General features: G+C 29.5%; 5 protein-coding genes across 5 annotated transcripts; 3 read left to right on the forward strand and 2 right to left on the reverse strand.

Moving 5' to 3' along the window:
• Positions 1–380: 380 nt before the first annotated feature.
• On the forward strand, positions 381–2,401 carry LOAG_04770 (cuticle collagen 34; the record flags this gene model as incomplete). Its single annotated transcript, XM_003140307.1, has 3 exons — positions 381–545; positions 1,523–2,039; positions 2,166–2,401. The coding sequence occupies 3 exons, from the start codon at positions 381–383 to the stop codon at positions 2,399–2,401; spliced, it is 918 nt and encodes a 305-aa protein (XP_003140355.1).
• Positions 2,402–3,840: 1,439 nt separating this feature from the next.
• On the forward strand, positions 3,841–7,563 carry LOAG_17305 (tenascin C). The gene is made up of 10 exons (XM_020449964.1): positions 3,841–3,951; positions 4,101–4,178; positions 4,430–4,656; positions 4,751–4,878; positions 5,056–5,171; positions 6,028–6,140; positions 6,259–6,326; positions 6,506–6,669; positions 6,832–7,034; positions 7,174–7,563. Exons 2-10 carry the CDS (start codon positions 4,116–4,118, stop codon positions 7,250–7,252), a joined length of 1,161 nt encoding a protein of 386 aa, XP_020306418.1. The 5' UTR covers positions 3,841–3,951; positions 4,101–4,115; the 3' UTR covers positions 7,253–7,563.
• Positions 7,564–8,158: 595 nt separating this feature from the next.
• LOAG_04773 (STE/STE7/MEK4 protein kinase) lies at positions 8,159–11,098 on the reverse strand. Its single transcript, XM_020446677.1, has 10 exons — positions 11,024–11,098; positions 10,673–10,877; positions 10,064–10,229; positions 9,828–9,947; positions 9,606–9,722; positions 9,392–9,443; positions 9,161–9,288; positions 8,970–9,038; positions 8,729–8,868; positions 8,159–8,517 (listed from the first exon to the last, which is right to left on the reverse strand). Exons 2-10 carry the CDS (start codon positions 10,762–10,764, stop codon positions 8,304–8,306), a joined length of 1,098 nt encoding a protein of 365 aa, XP_020303012.1. The 5' UTR covers positions 10,765–10,877; positions 11,024–11,098; the 3' UTR covers positions 8,159–8,303.
• Positions 11,099–11,816: 718 nt separating this feature from the next.
• Positions 11,817–12,589, forward strand: LOAG_04774 (hypothetical protein). Its single transcript, XM_003140311.2, has 2 exons — positions 11,817–12,012; positions 12,277–12,589. The coding sequence occupies exons 1-2, from the start codon at positions 11,906–11,908 to the stop codon at positions 12,419–12,421; spliced, it is 252 nt and encodes an 83-aa protein (XP_003140359.1). The 5' UTR covers positions 11,817–11,905; the 3' UTR covers positions 12,422–12,589.
• Positions 12,590–16,435: 3,846 nt separating this feature from the next.
• LOAG_17306 (hypothetical protein) lies at positions 16,436–18,848 on the reverse strand (the record flags this gene model as incomplete). The annotated part of the gene is made up of 4 exons (XM_020449965.1): positions 18,605–18,848; positions 18,293–18,361; positions 18,009–18,133; positions 16,436–16,986 (listed from the first exon to the last, which is right to left on the reverse strand). Exons 1-4 carry the CDS (start codon positions 18,724–18,726, stop codon positions 16,436–16,438), a joined length of 867 nt encoding a protein of 288 aa, XP_020306419.1. The 5' UTR covers positions 18,727–18,848.
• Positions 18,849–22,806: the final 3,958 nt, after the last annotated feature.

Raw genomic sequence — 22,806 nt, forward strand, 5'->3', positions numbered from 1 at the left:
TTATCATTTCAATATTGTCCTTTTCTTTTATAAATTTTTGGATATGCAAGCAAATGAATGATGAAAACATGCTTGACAAATTTTGCAACATTTGCAAAATTGTATGACTTGTTTCTTCCAATACTTTCATCCATTTCGCACTCTCTTCTTGCTTTTCTCAATTTTCAATATGCTTATGATGATAATTGTGTAAATAAATGTGATAAATGAAAATTTTCAACCAATAGTTTCTATCGTAATAATTTTAATTTTACGCTAAAACTAGTTAATGCTTTGATTAATATCAATTCTCAGTCTTTATAAAATGACAATTAATTAAAAAAGGCTTAGTTTAGTTTATTCTCAAAAATTTTCATCATCCAAAATACGGTCAAATAAAAATGCTAGAATTGGACAATCGTATTAAAGCTTACAAATTTATCGGTTATTTCGCTTTCTTTTTTTCCTTCCTGGCTATTTTATCCATTTGCATAACATTACCGTTGGTTTATAATTATGTTCATCATGTACGACAACAAATGAATAATGATATTTTATTTTGTAAGGTAAGTTTAAGTTATCAGACAAAGTTAATTTGTTACTTTCTTTCTAATTATTTCAATTTTTTTTTTAACAAGAAATTTTTTTTTAAAAAAAAAGAAGGCGATGTTTCAATTTTTATTTATTATTTTATTTAATTAATACGGGGATTAAATCCAAACTTTAGTCTTAATTTTTCAAAATTTCCAATTTTTCAAGTCAATTTTTTAATTTTTAAATACTTTTTCACCTGAAAGACAAGATTTGGTCTCATACAAAATCTTTTCTACAAATGGTCCTAGAAAAATGAATTTAAAAAGATGAAAAAGTTATGGATCTTATTTTATATTTGAAAATAAACGATAAAAAAAATTTTTTTTCAATCTTTAATTATTGAAATAGCAAGTTTATAAGTTTATTTCAAGTCAAAATCAAATTAGCATATTCCCTTCTAACAAAATTTCAAATTATTTCAAAATTTCCAAGCTAATAGAAAGATTTTCGTACACATCGATAGCAGCTTTACTTTTCTTAATTCAACATTCATTAGGCTTGAATTTCCTTGGAAATAATGAAATGAAGTCATGGAATTTGAAAACTTTGCTCATAAATCAAACAGCTCACTAGAAATCAGCTGAAATTTTTGAAATCAAATTTGTTGAGAATTAGTTTAATGAAATCAAGTACAGTTAACTAATAGATTAGTTATTTAAGTAATCATTATAAATAAATATCAATAGGTCACTTATAATCTATATAATCTCTTTGTAATTCAAAATCTTGCAAACATTCAAGTCTCTTTAAATTGAAAAATTTTTTTTGCCATAATTTATGATTTTCTATAAAATTCATGATTTTAAAAAAAAGTGACTTTGTTTGCGATGGTAAATTTGAAAACAATTTTCGAATTCTAAAATTTTTGAAGTATTCGACTACTTTCAATTTATAAGAAGAAATGAAATTTCAAAAGAATCTTGATTTAAAAAAGTGACAGAAATTCTAGAGCTCTGTAAAAGATACTTGGATGAAAGTACAACAGCTACGAAACAATCCAATAGAGATGCTAAATCGAACAGCTCGTCAAGCTGGTTATGGAGAAATGCCACAGCAAGCACCGCCACCAGAAATTAGTGGCGGTAATTGTGACGAGTGTTGTCAACCGGGTCCTCCCGGTCCAGAAGGACGACAAGGAAAACCGGGCAAACAAGGGCGTCCTGGAGCTCCTGGACGCCCGGGAAATCCGGGAAGACCACCACCACAAATATGCGAACCAATAACTCCACCACCGTGCAAGCCATGTCCTCGTGGGCCACCGGGTGAACCTGGCCCAGAAGGACCAATGGGAGAAATGGGACCACCAGGACAACCAGGAGATCCTGGACCTGATGGGCCAATGGGAGAACAAGGCATGGATGGTCCGGATGGTGAACGAGGTCAAGTAGGACCTCCTGGACCGCCTGGTGAACAGGGTATGGATGCACCAAATGAGACACTTCAACCAGGAATACCTGGTCCTCCAGGTAACATCTTTTCTTATTTCTGAAATATGGTGCTAACTGTGATGACATAAAATTCTACTAAGCATGCCACATCATAATTATTTTATGCAAAGATATATTACACTTGTAGCAATATATGTTTTCTAGGTGATGAAGGGCCAAAAGGACCACCAGGACGAGCTGGGAAACCAGGCAAAGATGGAGCACTCGGACCACAAGGACCCAAAGGAAATCCTGGTATAGATGGTAAACCAGGTAAAGATGGAAATCGAGGTGAACAAGGACCACCTGGCAAACCTGGTCCACCTGGTGAAAGGGGTATCTGTCCGAAGTACTGTGCAAACGATGGTGGTATTTTCTTCGAAGATGGTTCACGTCGTTAATAGTCATCTTTTACTAATTTAAACAGTTGATGATTTTCATGAGATTTATTTCAGCATATTTAACTTCTTCTTTCGTTGGTGCTTCTAATAAATGATTGCTATCTAATAAAGTTTCATTGGTACTTAATTTGAAATTTGCATAATGACAAAACAATTTCGGTATCTTTTTTCCTTTTGTTTTAATAAAAAATCTGAAAAAAAATTCGTAAATTTCCCTTTTTCGGACACAATAAATCAATGTAACCTTTGCATACAATTTAACAAAAAAAGCGATATTTAAAAAGAAACTAGAAATTTTCGACCAATTTAGATAATTTTAAAAATGTGTATATTATGATGATATTATCATTTCTGTTAGATTAAAGGAAAAATAAAAGATTTTTCTCTTTGATAAATACGAAATTAAAATCGTATCAAATTCAATAATTGGGATCTTTTGAATTAAGAATTTAAAATACTAAAAAGAAAGGAAAAATGCGATGAAATGAAATTTTTTTTTTGAATAAATTTAACAAATTGAAAAACCAAATTAATAGATATTTCTACAAAATTAAATCAGTTTGTTTTCCTGAAATTGGATCAATATTTTCAATTTACAACAGTGATAAATAAAAAGTTAATAATTAATATTCGAAATCAATAATTTCATGCTCAGTAGTAAATTGTTTTGTATGAGTGTTAGAAATGAAGAGAGAAAGAAATGAATGAGAAGAATGAGAAAGGTAATAAGAAAAAAAAAAGTCAAAAGTATGTGAAATAAGAAAATGGAAAAAATCGATAATAAAGTAATTTTTCCTCTTCTCTTTTTCCCCCCTTTTTTTTTTCTTCCTTTTCTCGAATGAATTTCTAATTATTATATTTTCAGTTTTCGGATTTCGAATTTATCATTTATTTCATTTTCTGAAATCAATAATAAAAATTAAACCGTTAAAATATGATATCCTTGTGTACAACATTTAATGTTGTGAATCGTTCAATGAAACCTGGTTAAAACGGGTAAGAAAGGTGATTGATGAGGTGTTTATATATTTTCGATGATTTGTTGGAATGCAAAGAGTCAATGAAAAATTGAGAAATAGTATATGAGTTGTGATAATTATCTTAATTTGATGAAACGGTTGCGCATCCATTTTCGTAATGAATGATTCATTTATTAGAAACATTAACTATTATCTTGTTTTGCATACATTTCTTTTATTAAATATTTAGATATTATTTTTGATTTTATTACTTTTCTTGTTTTTTTTTTAATTTTTATTTGTTGTTATTTCATTATTATTTGGAGTTTTGCTTTCTTCACTTTTTTGCTCCAAAAAACTTAAATTTATAATAACTGATAAATTAATTATGTTTTTAAGTTTTATAGGAACAATATTTTGTGCGATTTATTGTGAAATTTTGAAATTTTTCATATTTTACTTTTTTTTAAATTTTTATTTACTATCAGTAAACAAATGGTGGATTACAAAGGGAAGAGAATTTTATATTATTGGAATGGCGCATGAAATTCGACTTAGATATTCGTTCATCAATGACCGAAAATTGCACCGGTAAGGTAAAAAAGACAATCCGATGAATGAATGAATTAAATGAGAGGAATGCGCAATGAATAGATTACAGTAATTCTTCTTGAAAACGATTTCGATTAAATTAAAATATAATTAATTACTTCGAAGTTAAGTGAAATTAATTTTTATAGATTCAAATTATAATTATGTATCAATGGCAATTTTTCATCCTACTATATATGGAAGCCAGAACTCAAGCTCAAACAACAGTAATATGCAACTTTTTCTCTTTTTTTTTTTTTTTAATCTTAATATTTTATTTTTTATAGATTGGAAAAAAAAGTGTATGATTTTAAAATTTCGCATTTTTTCTTTCAAAATGATATTATTTAAATAAAAACTATGCAAGAATTTGTATTGTTTGAAATTCAAATAATATTACGAAGTTTTGTAATAAAAGAAAATTGATATTTAAGTTTGCGTTTCTTTCTTTTAATTAATGTTCAAATTTTTTTTTTAGGATAAAGTAAAACAGCAATGGAATACTGTAAATGGTAATGCTGCTACTAGTACTAGTACTAATACTAGTACTACTACTACTACCACTACTATCACTACTACTACTACTATCACTACTATTACTACTACTACAACTGCTACTACTACTGCTACTACTATCACTACTACTACTACTAATACCACATCTACTGCTATTACTACTCCTATTTTACCTCTTAAATTTTTTGGGTAAGTCTAAAAAAGAACTATTAATTTAGTAATAACTTTTTATAAATTTTATGATAATATAATTATTTCTATTTTTTTTTTTTTTTTTTTGAAGAGAAATACCGTACCATCCACCAAATGATGATATAAATGTTTACTGTCGAAATGGTGGTATTATGGCTGAATATGGTTGTATATGTCGTTATCCATATACCGGAATACGATGTTTAGATTTTGCTTGTGGTACTTTTATTTTTATTTTTTATTTTTATCAAATTATTATTTATTTCGTTGTTTCATTGCTTTTCGTCTTATGAAAAAAATCTAAACAATTAAAAAAATTATAAATTATTATTTCATATAAAAAATTTCATATATGTATTTAATGTTTTTTTTACAGTACGATTCATTTATTTCTAGCACATGGTATATCAGTTGGGATTCGTTATGATCCAGATAGTTTATTTTTTAATAAACCTTGTATTTGTGATGATGATTGGAGTGGTGATTTATGTGACATATTGAAAACAAATCAGGCAAGCAATTCTTCAAAATTATTTCATTATTAATAAATACATGATGCTACTAATTTTATGTTTTCAAATTTTTATTTATTTATTTCTTCCCTTTTTTTTTCAAATTTCATCAAATATATTAATATATATAGATATATTTTTTAATAATGAATCATCTTTTATATTTGCTTAACAATTAACCATATCTTACTATATTTGTAGCTAAAAATTACAAGATAAAACATATATTACAAGTTTAATTAGCTTAATTCCCTACTTTTTCCATTCCAGTTAATTATTAACAATCAATTCTAATATCTAATATTAGCGAAAGATTAGGAATTTGCATTCATCATTTAGATTTATCATTTGTAACGATTTAATAATATGTTTATATTCCTTTAATTAATTGTAACAGTTAAACTTGACAACTTCACTTGTCCTAAAATATTTTTTAGCTATTTTAAGACAAAATAAAATTCGTTTTTCTCATTAGCATGCTACAACTACATTGTATTTATCGTATCAATTTTACAATAACAATATTTATTTCTCGTAGAAATTTGATCCATTTTTGTCCTCATTTCTATATTCAGACTGCTCTTTGTATCGTTGCATTTTCTTTTTAAATCTCTTCTTCTAAACTATTTTATAAATGTTATCATTCTCTTCCTTATATTAAAACATCAGCACTATTTTTGTTCCTCTTCCCTTTTTGACTTAAAAAAAAAAAGACCATAACTATACTTTAGCAATCCATTCGTTTCATTATGAACATTCATTCTACCAATAAGCTAAATGAATTTAATTAATTTTCCTTACTGATATATGCATGAAATATTTCGAGAAATTTGAGATACTGGAAGTTATCATTCAGTGTAACGATCGTGGTGAATTCAGAGACGGTCAATGTCATTGTGCCGAACATTTTTTTGGCTCACAATGTCAGTATGTCAGCAGATGCGATCATGGCAGACGGAAACATGGAAGGTTTTCATTTTTAATTTTTTTTTCTTCCTTTTTTTTAATCGAAATTCACAAATATTTAAATTTGGAAATTATAAGATTTCAAAAATTAGAATTACAAATAAATCTCAATTTATTTCAGATGCCTGTGCGATGATGGTTGGAAAGGAGATTATTGTCATGATATCATTTGTCAACATGGCTATCCAGGTAAATGAGCGGTTGAGTACAGAAATACAACTTGAAGATTCTAAACTGCATATCTGTACTGATTTCAAAGAAAAAAAAAAGGAAAAAGAAAGCACACATACATCAGAGTAAAATTTAAAAAAAGCAATGCTAACAAAATCTACATTAATTAAAAATTTAATAGTGAAAAACAAATTCAGATATCAATAATAAAAGTGAATCATGTGTTTGTCCGGCACGATTTACCGGAACTCACTGTGATCGTTGTTCCCAGAAAGGACCTAAAATTAGGCCATATCCAGAGTGCAACATTGATATCTCGAAAAGTAAAGTAAAGCAACAACGACAAGAGGCAGAAACACAGGTATCATCATTTTATATTATTAAAGAAAAACGGGATTTGAAATTATTGTCATGTGAATGATACACATCAATTTATTCAATTAATCCCAAAGTTTATTTTCTCCTCAAAATGATATTTGAGTAATTCAAGCATAATTCTGAAAATTAGATCATAATATTGCAGTTCCAATTGCGATTGAGGATTATGGGAGCTACAAGCTTTTTGCTTTTATTTCTGGTAATAACAATGATTTTCTTCCATCGACGCAGGATTTACAAAAGAAAACGTTCAGAGAGGCAAAATATTCGAAAGCATAACTCTGAAATCCGAAAAACAGTCCTTGAAAAAGCTGTACGGTCCACAGAATGTCTGAATGTTGAGCAGAGGTATTCATTTGTTTAAAACCTTATTGATTATTCCCAAATTTTTTCGACTATTTTTTTTTCGGTGTAAGCAAAAATCAGCATTATGTAACATGCTGACATTTTCATCTAATTCTGGACATTTGAAAGCTAACTTTTACAGGACGGAATATATAGAAGAAAAAGATAGGAACTACAGGAAACCAATGAAAACGAACAGAAGATTATCACACTTTCTATAGTTATCAAAATGAATTTTGCAAATGTTCATACGTATGATTTGGGAATCGTAGCTCAATAACTCTACAGGTAATCACAAAATCCAGGACGAACTTTGGATTTTTGGATCAGAATTAAGAAGGATGACATGAAGTGGATTAAAATCACGCTTAGTGATTAAAAATTTTCACTTTTTTGAATTTTAATTGAATTCTTTGTACTGTCAAAAAAATCCCTTGACTGCTTTACAAATTTATTCTGTACGCTGCAACTGATCACTATACAGATCAATAATTTGTTGTTAATATCATATTGATTAATAAAATACGCGCAATATGTGAACTGCTAACTTGTCAAACACATCCCACAGTCAAGGGAAATAAAATACTGCAGTGAGAAATAAAAAGGTTAAATCTCAAATTATGAATTCAGGAAAAAAAACCATCTAGAATCTATAGGAATGAAAAATTCAGGAGTACCTTTGGAACACTCATTTTCTTTCGCAAACGGTACACCAATGAAATAAAATCAAACTAACCAAAATCTAGGCATTACTAAACAAATAAATAATATCTAAGCCAATGTTATATACTGTGTGTTTCCCTAGTAACGCATGCGATATTCTTAACTACAACTTGAATTCATTCCACTATCAGTTTCTTGGAATCGGACAAAAAAGTCTCACACTTTGCACACAACGGATACTTTGTGAGATCAGAATCTAGTTTGAAAAGGACGAGAAAAAAAGCAATTTACAATGGATAAACTTACAAGCAATGAAAAAATTTTTTTTTGCTTGAAATTAACATTTTAATTGATTTAAAAAAAGAGCAATTAATGAGTGTAAGATGGGAATATAATTCAATTTATACAAATAACTGTATCCAGAAATAAAATCTCTGCAACCTAACAATATAAAGATAAAAGTAGGAATAGATAAGTGTTTCGTCCAAATACAGTGGTTGTCTTAGGGAAGAAAAGTAATAAAATCGGAAGAGGAGGAAACAACGAGTATCAAGTGATTTTAAAAAGTAGCATGTCTAGCATGTCCTATTATAACCCGTATAAAAATATTCAGATAAATTGTACCCAGTCAGACCTAAGTGCTTTGTACGTATCGCTGTCGCTTTCAATAATACCGATATCTCCTAGAACGTTAGAAACAAATATTCCAACAACTGTCTGCGCCTGAGCAACCCCATCCGCATCCTGCACGTTGTATGTTTTGTAGAAATCCATGGTCATCAGAATATTGTATTTGGGCCGTTCGTCTTTGCCCTTGATTAGGCTGAAGATTACACTTTTCGTTAGATACATCTTCAATCGTGAAAAAGAAAACGATTAATGAATTTGTTGATAAAAATTTTGCTTATCGAAAAAAAAAACGCAAACATCCGAAAATTATTTCGCTTCTACTAACCCGACCTCTTCTTTCTTCCGTGACACCTCGGACCAGACAGCGACTTTGATTTCACAAAAATAAGAAAAATTAAAATTACCAGTGGTTGATAAATGTAACCAAACATGTGGAATAGATTCCGGGTGGCATAATGGGAGGCTCACCATTCACCACTTCTTGTAATTGTTGGAATGGTGAATCCCAGGTTGAGAATGGAAAACGTCCTGTTGAAACTTCAAACTGGAAATAAAAGTTACCTTAAATTCAATTAATTTACATTCTTTACAGTTTTATTGAAATCTCATGAACTGATGCACACGCATGCTTGTTCACAAACTTACTAGAGTTATGCCCAACGACCAAACGTCAGATCGAACGTCATACGGCTCATTCGATTGAAGTCGTTCAGGCTATAATGCACCAATATTGGATGAAATTTTAAAGAAATGTATCAAAATTCAATTTAATCACTTTCCGGAAGTTTAATTGAATTACAAAACGATCAAAATTCTTTGAAAAGAAGATAACACACCGCCATATATGGCCGGCAACCTGCATCCTGAGTTTTAGCAATGGAATCAATCAAATGACCGGCTATACCAAAATCACATAGTTTTATATGTCCCTTTCGATCCAACAAAATGTTGGATGGTTTAACATCTGCAACCATATAAATGACAACCAACAAAATCAACCGACATTTCAGCAATCGACACTTCGAAATTTCGAAAAAGTATAGAATTAAACTGACCCAAAAACTAACCTCGATGAATTATTCTTAAATCTTCCTTAAGATAGCTGAGAGCATTCACTGTCTGAAATAATCAACATTACATAAACCAGCCTTGTAAACCATGTTTCTAAACGGAATCCTTGGAAAAATGTCTATTCCTAGTTATACCTTTCTCACAACATCTACCATCAAAAATTTAAAAAAAAAGAATCTTGCGGGTCAATCCAGTTTGAATAAAACCTACCGAAACTGCTATATATCCGATCATATCTTCCGGAAGAAAACTCCCTTTTTCATAAACTATTTTATAAAGACTCTCCAGAGAAATATCCATTAATTCCATGCATATCCAACAATCACCCTACAAAACTTTCATTCTCAACCAAATAAATTCAGGAAAATTCTGAAAAAATTAGCAAATGTTTAGATAAAGAAGAATGAAAAAAATAAGAAGAAATTTATTAACTTCGGTAAAAATAGCACCATAAAAGCGAACAATGTTTTCACACTGGCTACTCATAATTGCTTCAAGTTCCATAAGCAAATGTTTTTGCTCTGTTGCGTTCACAGTATTTGATCGGATACGCTAAATAATAAATTCATTCTAGCTGGAACCACTTCAAATCCTTGTAAAAGTCGAAAATAATACTCTCGCGACCAAATTTTTATATAGGATACCAATATCTTTCAAAGAATTCTTACTTTAACAGCTAACACAGTTCCGGATTTCGTATGAAGCATCCGGCTAACCGTTCCAAAATTCCCACGACCGATCTCGCCTTTGTCGATGAGATCATTACATGTAAAATCATACTCTTCATTCGACGAAAAACGTAATTTACCTGCGGAATGGGTCCGCAAATATGCACTGAAATGTCCATTGAAATTTTGTACGGAATATACCTTGTGCATCTGTATTCTATTATTTTACTAGTGCTACCTTATTGAGATTATAAAGAATGGAGCTATATGAATGAAATGAATAAAACCGCATGGATGAAATGAATAGAACCAAACGCTGATCTGTAACCTAACAATTTCAATCTTAATATGATACATACATCTGGCATGAACCAGTGAATAAACTTGAAGTATGCCAAATTTGCAGTCCTGATTAAATGATGAAACAGCATACGTTAAATCATGCAACTTACACAATAAACTGCGATGCTCACCAGTTGCTAAGGTTTATCACGCTTATACGAAGCGCACGTTGCAATCGAATTTTAGAAACTGTGTGAGGGATCGACAGCTTTTCATTATTTTAAAACTTGCGAATCTCAATTGATTTTGAAAATTGAGGTAACTAACAGTTGTGGTGATGTTTTTACATCAGGTAACGGAGGAAAATCAAGCTTTAGATTGAAACGTCCCACGTCAAGAGACTTCGGTTGTTCGGCCATCTTTTCCAGTTGATGATGTCCTTCCAAAACTATCGTAATTCAGTTAGAAAAATGGCAAGCGAAACTTCATTAGTACTATGCATTTCTTTCCGAATAATTCACCGTTATACACCCTGGAAAAATCACTCAAAAGTGGAATAAATATGAGAAATTCATTCACAAAAGACTGTTCTGTGAGAGAGACAAAACTGAAAAGATAAAGAAAATTTAGACGGATAGGAAAAGAGCAGGGGTATTTTAATGTTGTACTAATAAATACCTGAGTCCTCTCGGAAAATAATCATCTTGGCATTCCTGTCCGCGAACCGAAGTAGGACATCCCAGTGCTTCTCCGAGCAGGGAAATAACGTTTGCATAATGGCCTAACCGCTAGTCAGTATAGTGCGGAGCACGGCATTTCTTAGATTGTCTACTTTCTGGTGTTGGGTTTTTCTGAGTAGGTGTCAAGTAATGGTTTGATGAGGGTTTTGGATTCATTCAGACCTTTTAGTGACATGTTTTTGATAGAAGAGTTGGACCCAGAAGGATCATAGGAGTCCTTTTAACTTTTCAAGAGGGCTACTGCAATCATGTCATCTTCATTATGTTGCGATTAACTTGTATCCCTCTAACTGACTCTTGGATTACACAGAGAGAGAGGGAGATAGAGAAAGAGAGAGAGAAGAAAACACATACTGGATATGGATCTTTATATTCTTGACATTTTTATTGGCAAGTGAGAAGTTCAGGTCGGCCTAGAAACTTTCATGTTTTTTCCTTGTATTTGAGTTTAAAAGCATTTGTAATCGTGGCTTAATGACATCATTTTAGACTTTGATTCATACCTTTCATTTCAGATTGTGTTCCTCAAGTCTTGCAATTCTTTTTAATTTAAATTACTTTCGTCAGTGATGGTCAGCAACCTATGATTTCATTATAGACTTCGCAACCCACTGAGTTTTCCCTGCCACCATTAGGATGGGAAGAAATTTTCTGCTGCAAATAGGAATTTATCTTATGACACTAGATAGGATTGCTGTCTATCGTGATCAATTGTCCATTCAGTAGTGTAATAGCCACTATAAATAGTCTAATTTTTATAGTTTTTTCATTCTCTCCTTCAAGTAGGTTAAATTAATTTCAGGTAATTAATGGGCACATAATGTCTGTTTTTCATGATGAAGTTGAGATCGAAGATTTCGAGTATGATGAGTCCACCGAATTATATAGCTATCCGTGTCCGTGTGGAGATCGATTTGAAATTTCGAAGTAAGCGATTCGACACATTTGTTGTTGGATGTCTTTTTATGTGCCTAAATGTTTGTTTATGTGGATTGAGAAGTTTTTATGTCTCGAGTTTAGTTGGGAGCGAGATAGATCTACCACTCTAATCTTTTCGATTACGGGTAGAGTAAATTTTGCACAGCAGAATGCCAACGAAATGATATTCCCTGGAATTTAAGTTTTAATGTGTAATTGATCATGAACTTCTGGTTTTATACATGTGTGCAGTGTCAAGCGTTTTTTTTTCAGGGAGATGTTAGAAGCAGGTGAAGATGTTGCTACATGTCCTAGTTGTTCGCTGATTGTTCGAGTAATCTATGATCCAGATATGTTCATTAACTTAGAAGTTTTGCCAAGTGTCAATACGCAGAAAACAGAAATGATCAGTGCATGAGTTATTGATATCATTGAATGCATTGCAAAATACTGGGACGGAAATATTTCAGATGCAAATAGGGATGTAAAGCGATTTTACATTTTACAATTTTCAGGGCTTTGTTTTAATTTTTCTTTTTTACATTTATGAGTCCCTTACAAAAAAATAAAGTATGCTGTTATTATACTGTGACAAGACAAATTGCACATGTACCGGTTTGGATTTTAAACAGTTTCTGTGCTTAAAAGTGGTAGCTTAGAATTGAATCTGTTGTCAGAAGCTTACTGGACCTGGCACGCAATTTTATTACAGTTTAGGCGAGGTAAGAATAATTTGTGCAACGAAGATCAAAAATGCCAGAAAAAGTTGACTTATACTGTAATATGCTTGCTTTAAAGAAGTGCAAACCTAGTTTATTATTCAGGAAATATAAGTTTTCAACTGTTACTTCTTGAAGATCTAGGGTGGACACGACATTCATTCATTTTGTGAAACAAGATCTGATTGTTGACTGCCATCTGTTCTGGCGAAATGGTTACAAAGTCTTAGAAATGGCACTAACTGGAGCGAATTCCATCATCATAACCAGAAATTATCATTTGCAGAGATGAACGGACGGTTGCACTGCACTCTCCTAAAATGTGCATAGATCTGGGGTAGCTTCGAAAAGTTAGTCGTTGGGAAGAAAGGAATCCGATTAAACCTGTTTTAACCTATTAGGGCCGACAGGTCAAGGTGGATGGAGATTGTTGGGTTAGCTGGCCGTAATGAACTTTACATGTCCTTTTTTATTTCTCTAACTTTCTTCTGATTTAGTGCTTTCCTCTTTTTTCCTACCAAAAAAAAAAAAAAGAAAATCACATTGTTCTCTCATAAGTTTAGGATTAAAATAATTTCAATTTATGGGCAGGAACGTTCTCAGAAGACCAAATCTAAAAGATTAAGCACATTTCGATATGTAAAGGAGGTATATTCGAGTAAAATGATTTACTGCGTGGAATATAGATTTAAAAGTTGCACTGTTCTTCCTATAGTATTTTCCAGCAATATATGGGCATTATTAAAAGGAAATATCAGAAGGAGTATTTGATATGATCGAAATTAAAAATTGATTAAAACGTGTTGAAGGTCGAGCGAAATCTTCCAAGTTCAGCGTACATCATCGCTTGTTCGATCATCTTCCGCGGAGTTATCTTGGAAATGGGACATGAAATTAATAATTTCAAATCAAATCCCTAACAAATGAAAAGAAGGCTTTAGTTGTATCGGTTTTTTTTTTTTCTTTCCCTTGCATATTGTCATTAAAAAGCTCATTTAGTGAAGTCTTTCATTTTTGTCTTTTCAACAATAATTAATTGAAAGGACGATTAACGTCATTTTCTAATTAGCTCTTTAAATAGTTTCATCCGTTTCTTTCTGCTAAATTTACTTCGATTAAATCTTCAGCTATAAAACAGATTGTTCGATATTTATAAGGAAAAGTACGATACATTTTATTCAATTATTTTTCGAATAATATCCGCTTGATCTGTTTTTTTTCTTTTTTTTTGTTAAAATATGTTGTTTTCTTCCTGAAAAAGAAACAATCATTTTTGTTATTTTACACCAAATTTGCTGAAATAGGTAATTAAAATAGTTGAAAAAGAAGGAATTTCAAACTTTTACATTCACGATTTCATATTCTTCTGTAAAATTTTCAAAATTACCAGTATGTTCCTTGTCCTTTACCTCCCATAATAATTTGTTTTGATGCTACAAAATACGTCGTAATGGTGTGAAACTTGCTCAATTAAATTGTATAATTGGTGAAGAGAAAAAAAAAAGAAATTTGAAGAATTCAAGGATTGATGTTTGTCAAACTGTAATTTTCTTTATTTGAAATTTCACACTTTTTGGTTTCTCACTTTTAATCGGTATTTTCAAAAATTTCCCCTCTCAAGCATGATTAATGATTATTTCTTTTTTAGGAGGTGAAAAGGTGGAGCGGGAGACACGAGGGAAGGAAAAAAGGAAGGGGAATTTAAGATGAACTACAAGTAAAGAAAACTTTTAGAGAAATTAATCAATATCAATAGCATTGTAAATTTGTGAAATATTAGCACAAAAATAAATAAATAAAATGGTCCATGTTTGAAAAGTGTAGTCATATTTCATCCTGATGGTAATTACCGGGAATTCTTCCAAATATCTCAACCATTTTACATTATTTCTAAAGTACGGGAAAAACATTTGTTATTAGTGAACGTATGTTCGCTAATTTAATTTACGCAAAAACAAAAGTGGAACTACGTATTGCGTAAATTTTCTACAAAAATTTTGCTGAAAGTGTGCAAATACGATGCTGATAATGATAATGATAATGATAGTGATAATAATGAATGATGGATGATAAGAGCTTTAAGCCATAATAATCTTGTTAATATAAAATCATAGTGGCAGAAACAAAATTATGATAACAATTAGGGGCATGTATAATAAAAACTATGACATTTGTTAAGCTATAGTGATGATGATAATACTTTGCAAACTAACATGGATAATCAATAATTATGAACAATTTCATCAAATGACAATAATGTTAATAGAGATCAGATAATTTAAACGATTTAATTGATAGCTTTAATTTGATAGTTTAACAAACAACGTATGACAAATCAACAGGTTATAAGTGCATTTGCGATTGATGCAGAATTTATGTGAAAGGTATAATGGATAATACCGATGCAGATCATTGGTAGCAATTAATTTCCGCCAAATTCTTCAAAAGAATTTGAAATTAACCATCGAATTTTCTTTTTAGAGAAAAGAAAAGGAAATGCACTATTAGCAATACCTGGCCTGATAATAATGGAATTTATTAAAAAATAAAAAATGAATAAAAGTAAGAAAGCGTTGACACTGACGGAAAGTCATACTGTCCCATTAAATTAATTGTTTAAAATGAAAGATAGTTCACTAATTGTTAAGAAATTGATAAAGAATTGATAAAATTTTCAAATATTACCTATGATTTTCAAATTACAATTACTTGTTGAATAAGATTTATAAAGCAAATTTTTATAATTGGGAAAAGAGAAAAAGAAAACGAAAGAAATAATTTGGAATAGTGACATTATTTTTTAGTCTTCCTAATATTTTACCAGAATTAATTTATCTCGTGAATGAAGCCATATGAAATTCAAACATTCATTTGTCAAGATAACATTTTTAAAAATATTGCTTGGATTTTCAAAGCTCAAAAGTTCTTTTCTTTTTGTTTGACATTATTGTTATTGTTATTATTATTATTATTGTTATTATTATTATTATTATTATTATTATTATTATTATTATTATTATTATTATTATTATTATTATTATTATTATTATTATTATTATTATTATTATTATCATTATTATTATTATTGTTATAATAATAATTATTACCAATATTATCAGTTTCTTTACACCAATCATTGTATAGGTTGATTGTGCAGCATAGGATAAATATCTGTTGGTTATTTTAAATTAGGTTTTATTCAGGTTGCAAATATGTTTTCGATAATTTTTGAAATTAAAATTAAAATTTCGGAATTAAAATATAAAGACCAAAGGAGTAAATCGTACAGTACTAGCCGGATACATACAAAAAATTAAAATGAATATTATTAATTTTTGTTTCCTTAATTATCTATTTAATCGATATTTCCTGTTCTTATTCTGGAAAAATTCAGATAATGTTACCGTGAAATATGCAAATTTCATAAATCCCTCTTATTTTTACGTGTCTTTGGAAATGTGTCCGAAGAGAAAAAAGTTGAAATTTTGGGATAAATTTAAATTTTAACATGTTATTTTCATCTCATTAGAGATAGTCTACCTGAGTGTATGGCTGATAATTTTGAATAAATCTCAATTTTTGAGAATGCTTTAAGCATTTCCATTTAATAAATATATTTTAGAGACAATTTTAATTCGAAAAAAAAAGGAAAAAAAAGAGATTTAAAAGGGAAATTACTCTTTAAGTTTCACTACAAAAGTATACAGTAATTTTCATAATAATTCTTTTGTGTCAGAATACGATATTGATTTCTCTTCCTCTGCAACATAATTCTCTTCACATCTTTCCTCGAATGTTTCTCGGGTCGAATAATGTCCCAATGGAGGTGATCCATTCTGTGTAGCGGATATGGTACGTGGAAGTGATGTTGATTCTGTTGTTTGATACCCGTTACCATTACGTCGTATTCCTGCGGTATTTAGTTGCTTCCGGCCATCATTATCCACAATCATTTCCGATCGACCGGTTGTCTCACCACCAGTACCGGTACCTGTATCAGTACCAGTTCCGGTTTTGTCATATACATTACCATCACTGATTGTTCGATCGAATGTTTCGCGAATTTTGACTGTACTACTAGTAGTGGTATACAAAGGATTGCGCTTTCCACGCATGGAACGAATGGTTCCAGCTCCATTTGGTGTACTGTACAAATCGTCCTTATCCTTCCGGATCAGATTTTCCTTACCAATCTCTTCTTGTGATTCATTTTGCTTGTAAGAACGATAACCCACTGCAGGATGTTGATCTTGATAATTGGTTACTGAAACAGAAAATTGGGTAAATTATGAAGATAGAGGAATGGATGCAGAGAATGTTATTTTGGATTGTAAATTCTAAAATTTTTCAACTTTCATTTTTGATTAATCAGTAAGAATTACGTGCATTACGTTGAAAACATCTGAATCCTGCAGCATGCATGTCAAACACTCGAAGCACTTAATGACGAAAAGTCTCGAAAATGCCATGGCGCAATTGTGCTTCGAGTATATTTTCAATACTGTTAATAGAAAGATGAACAAACGGTTTTGTTAGTATAGACAGGCTTGTGAAAAGAAAGATATCACACATTTGTGATACGATTGATAAATTTGTTTTTTTTTTAATTTGAATTTCACGAAATATTAAATTTCGAGCAAACTGGTAGTTAATAATTATTCCGGAATGAGTAAATAAAATAATTATATGAAGAGTTATTTAAAGAATAAATTTTCCTAACAGATTTAATGAAAACAGTGAAAAATTTGAATAAACATTAGCCAGATAAATGATATAAGATTAAAAATTTTGATCTGGGGATGATAAATGATACTACTTTGATGATAAGATCATAAATTATTCGGAAAAGGAAAAAATCAGATCGATGGAATGGGAGAGAATGTACATGAAAAGTAATTGATAGGATAACTATCGTATGAAAGGATTAAGTAAGTAATATTTGAATTCAAAATTTTTGCTCGAAAATTTAAAAACTTAAAATTCAATCTCTCAAACTCAGAATTTGTATTTAAGAAATTGAATGTATAAACAAATAATGGTGTAATGTTATCAGAAGTTGTCATTTCTGAGAAGGATTTCAAATTTTCAAATTAAATCGATATTTCCAAAAAATTTGTAGCTTAGGATCATTTTTATAGCTTTATAGCTAAAATTTAAAGCTTAGGAATTATTACCTATTCGTTGCATTGCAATTTAATTAATCAAATTTCGAGTATTTAGGCTCATTACTGATTTTTAATTGTCTAATGATGGAAAAGGTAATTTTAAATTAGAATGAAAACGAACTCTTTGTTTGCTTTCCTTTATCCAAAGACTTGTTTTGCTTTGTGATTTTCCTAAGGAACCAGATTATTGTACTGAGAAGAGCACAGAGAAGAAGTAATCCTAATATTATAAATAGTATCATCAACCTGAAATAATTTTTTACAATCTTCTGCAAAAAAAAAAAAGTCATTTTACCATAATTCAAATTTAAAAATGATTATATGGGATAGTCAAATTTTTAAATTTAATAAACTTTCAATGCAAAATTTGCATTCGAAATAATTAATTAATTAATGAAAAAGTACCATAGAGGAATTACATTTTCTTGAGGTATACAACACACTCGACCACAGCATTCCAAATCAGGTCGACATCTGTAATATTTATGACAATTAATGGTTGCATTAATGAAAATCAGCATTTTATAATTCTCAAATCAATCTATCCAAGTTTTTTTTTTTTTCAAAGATACTAAGCTGATAATATTGTCTTTTATATAAATGTTATATTATCAATGATCGTAGTTGAAAAGAATTATTTTTCTTTTAGAATTATTTTTCTTTTAATGAATAGAAATAATTAGTTAATTAATTAGTTTCATCATCATAACTTGTTACCTAAATTCGTATCGTTCGTTGCGACCGGATACGTCAGCATCCTCGAAAATACATTGTATGAAATCGTTATCATAACCCTCGTATCGGATCCCGCGACTTTTCGACTGTATCAACAGATCCATAATAATGGTACAACAAGTAAATAATAAATGAAGCGCAATTGATCGTCTGTTATGCGCCTATTTTTCGTTAATGGCTTTTTTCGGACTGAAAAAAAAAATTAAGTTTATTATTTCGAAAAGTAAAGTAAAAAACCGATGTCAATCCTAAGGAAGTACAAACATTTAAAACAAATTATTGGAGAAATCAAAACAGTCAACAACTTTCCTACACTATCAGAATAATTAAGCATATCCGGGGTCATAGGTTACAGCTGAAAATTTATCGATCAAACTATTTAAGGTTTAATAGAAAGGAATTCCTATAATTTTACCATACATACAAGACAAGTAAAAATAATTGGCGTTGCTGCTTCCACTCTTTCTAATTTTTGCTAGCTTTTCATGATAATTATTGTAAGGAACTGAAAATTTCCAAGTTTTTAAGGATTAATAATTATGGGACGGATGACTGCTGTCACTGCAAGAAGGCGCAAAATGCAATCATAACAGAGACAACTCCGCCATAAATTCTGCAACGTAGATGAATGAATCAGAAGGAACTAATTAAAAAGTACAATAATACAATATATAAATGAAAATTGGCATGAGATGCGCCTGAATGACTTCACGTAAGAGGAACGTATAACATGAAGAAATATATTGAATGATTTCGCGTAAGAGACACGCATAACGTGAAATAACAGACTGTATAACTTCACGTAAGGAGCACGTATAACGCGAAGAAACAGAAATGTCAAGTCAAATTTTAATCAGAAAAAAAAAATTCAATTTAATTTATTATGATAAAATGATTAAATTCAATATTTAAGCGAATTGATATTTTCTATAGCAATTTACTGTATCGTTTTAATTAGATACATTATTAATTAGAAAGTTATGAAATGGTAGGGGTGAAGGGTGAAAGGTCAAATTATCTTAGGCTAACTAGTCAAGGCACTTATCGATAGAAAGTAAAGAAAAAAAAGACAGGAAACAATTGCAGAAATGAAAATTTAACAGGTATTGATGTGCACATCATTTTCTTGTCAACCAATTTCTTCCATTTCTTTTCCTTCCTCATCTTTCCTTACCAATCATATTTTATTTATTATTTGTTAAGTTTGTTATTTAGGTATTGGCTTGGAAACGAAATGGGAAAAAAAAAGCTAAAAAATTTATTTTTTCTCAATTTCCAGTTTTTTTTTGTTTTTAAACTAACTTCTGAAGATGGCACTATAAACTAAATGCTATTTTCTACAAATCAACAAACACGTACATGTGAATTTTAACATCAAATTAGAAGTAAATAAGTAATGGAAAAGAGAAATTAAAAATAATAATATACTTTTTCAAATATTAATGATTTGTTTATTGAAATTTGAGGTAAATTGGGAAAAAAACTTTCGAATAAATTTAAGTAAAAAAAAGAAAAATTAGATAAAATTTGAAATTAAATTTTTATCAAAAAATATTAAAGAGAAAAGAAATTGAGAAAATACATTTGTTCGGTTAAAAAATGAAACAAGAAAAGATTGGAAAAGGAAGAAGAGTAGATGAAAAGGAAGCTTGAATTGAATTGAATGAATGAATGGGGCGCTTTTTTGAATAGATAGATGAATGGGGCGCTTTTTTTTTTCTTAGTCTTTTTTTTTTNTTTTTTTTTTTTTTTTTTTTGTAAAAATTTCAAATGTTAAATAGCGGAACCACCGTTATGATCACTTTCTAACAAGAAATAAACCAATCGTCAGAGGTTGCATCAAATGGAAGAACTATGCAAAAGTTCTTCAAATAGCACCACATCAAATTCCTTCTTCACCTTTTCCTCCACCATCAATTGGGAAAATAGAACCAACAAAATGAATGTTTATGTATGTGTGTGTATGTGTGTGTGTGTCTGTCTGTCTGTCTGTCTGTATATTCATATATGTTTTTCCATTTGTCTGTCTGTCACATGTTTGTCAGCATCTTTTACATTTCATCAATGTATTATAAATATATATATATATATATTAAAAGTGACGATAGAACCGGTTTTTGAGTGGACGTTTTTGATTTTGAATAAGTGAGTTAGCTTTCAGGTGATGTTATTTGATTAATTTGTGGCATTCATTTACATCTCAAAATTTTGTCGTCATCATTTGTCGTGTTCATTCCCATTCGATGAATAAACAAAATTCATAAGAAAGGAGCACTTTCTTGCTTATTTCATCAAAATTATTGATACAAAATGAGAGGAAGAGAGAGAGAGAGAGAGAAAAAAAGAGAGAGAGGGAAAGAATGAACTATTCATTTTTCAATCAATTTGAATATAAAATTGTTATAAAAGTTCAAATTGAAGCAATCGATATCATTTATCAATTTGATTTAATTTTAATTAAAACTAAAATTAGGTAATTAAGAACTAAAAAAAATTTGAAATGTCTTAGAAGTTTGTTTATAAAGGAAGTTTTAGCAAATAAACTTTTCAAAATAATTTTATCAAACAGTTGTTTCTTTTTTTTTTTGAAAGTATAATTCAATACTGAAAATTGATATCAAAAATGATTGATTGGATTGAAATGCTATATGGAATTTGAGCATATTTTATTGGATAAAATTTACTTTAAGAAAATTTTAATAATTAAATTAAAATTTAAAGAAAACATATGAATATATCCATTGTATAAATATTTAAATGCTGTAATGCATTTAAATTATGCATTTTTAAAAATAAAATTAGGTCACGTTGATTTAGGCATTTTGAATCCCAGTAATTAATTCATCTATTCATTATTGCATATCATTCAAAATCAAACGACTTTTAATGCTCCCCTCCCTCTGACCTCTTCCTGTCACTTGTTTAGAGTTGCTATAAAAAGAATTAACAGATGTCATCGAATTGCTGAAACCCATTAAAACGGAACGATTTTTATGACATTTAAATTTCTCTCAAACAAAAAAAAATTGAACAAATCAAAAAGTTTTTCAAAAATTTTCTTTTTAGCAGTCATAATTTTTAAAAATTAATTGTTATTTTATTAGAGTGGAAGAGAAAGTTTTTGCTTAAACTTTTAACGCTTCGATGATAACAGCCATTGTACAAAGTATTTGAATATTTTGATAAAATGTATGAAATTATTGAGAAATATAAATAGCGAAATTTAAAAATTGAAATGACGCACATGGCAAAATTGAAGGAAAATGAATTAATTGATAATTGATGATATCATAGAATTGAAATTTATCATTAATCAACTTTTTTTTAATGGCATAAATTAAATTTAATCTGATAAAAGTGAAAGTAATTATTTTAAGCAAGATATTTGGCAACAAAATTTCTTTTCCTAATTTTGAATCAGTACCTAAATAATGTATAAAATTTAATGGTTAATTTAATTTGCCTAATTATATGCAAGAATTCTTCTGATTTCATTTCAAAAATTTGATTCAAATGTCATCAAACAAGTTTGTCAAGTTTGTCAAAAGAAGCATTCTTACTCTTTCTTAAACAGTAATTCTAACTTCAAATATTATTAATTACCTTGTTTGTCAGCTAATAATGAAAACTTTTTGTACCAAAAAAATTTTTTTCTCTTTTTATGAATTTTTATTTACAGGTGTAATAAAAATTTTGAAAAAGTAGCAAGAATTTACAAAAAATGGCAAAATAATAAACTTTAAAAATAAACGTAAAAAATGTTGAATGAAAGATTACAATATGTAATGAATATATGAACAATAATGGAAAGGTACGGAATTGTTATAATTAAATTAATTTCAAAATAATTAGAAATAAGAATTAATTACAAATTAATCGAATATCTACTGATTCTTCTTTCGAAAACAAAAAAGAAAACATAATTTAGGAAGAGGAAAAAAGAAGCGGAAAAGTCTGATAATTAACAATCGAAGCGTTCTTTGATTGATAATATAAATTTTCAATAAAAACTTTAGATTTTAAAATGAGTCATTATTTAAGATGCTAATATTGCTTTCATTTCAATTTCAATAAAATTTAATACTTTCACTGTAAACATTCCTGATAAAAAGAACAGAACAGAACAGAACAGAACAGAACAGAACAGAACAGAACGGAAGAGAACAGAACAGAACAGAACAGGA

This window comes from Loa loa (genome assembly GCF_000183805.2).
Source record: "Loa loa unplaced genomic scaffold supercont3.60, whole genome shotgun sequence".
NCBI classification, from domain to species: Eukaryota; Metazoa; Nematoda; class Chromadorea; order Rhabditida; family Onchocercidae; genus Loa; species Loa loa.

Excerpts from the sequence above, each read along its gene's own strand:
- LOAG_04774 (XM_003140311.2), top strand. The coding sequence starts at position 11,906 with ATGTCTGTTTTTCATGATGAAGTTGAGATCGAAGATTTCGAGTATGAT. Across the intron at positions 12,013-12,276 it reads GATCGATTTGAAATTTCGAA|GGAGATGTTAGAAGCAGGTG; the intron begins GTAAGCGATTCG and ends TTTTTTTTTCAG.
- LOAG_17305 (XM_020449964.1), top strand. The coding sequence starts at position 4,116 with ATGTATCAATGGCAATTTTTCATCCTACTATATATGGAAGCCAGAACT. Across the intron at positions 4,657-4,750 it reads TTACCTCTTAAATTTTTTGG|AGAAATACCGTACCATCCAC; the intron begins GTAAGTCTAAAA and ends TTTTTTTTGAAG. Across the intron at positions 7,035-7,173 it reads TGTCTGAATGTTGAGCAGAG|GACGGAATATATAGAAGAAA; the intron begins GTATTCATTTGT and ends TAACTTTTACAG.
- LOAG_04773 (XM_020446677.1), bottom strand. The coding sequence starts at position 10,764 with ATGGCCGAACAACCGAAGTCTCTTGACGTGGGACGTTTCAATCTAAAG. Across the intron at positions 9,723-9,827 it reads ATGGTGCTATTTTTACCGAA|GGTGATTGTTGGATATGCAT; the intron begins GTTAATAAATTT and ends AAAGTTTTGTAG. Across the intron at positions 8,518-8,728 it reads GTTACATTTATCAACCACTG|CCTAATCAAGGGCAAAGACG; the intron begins GTAATTTTAATT and ends TGTAATCTTCAG.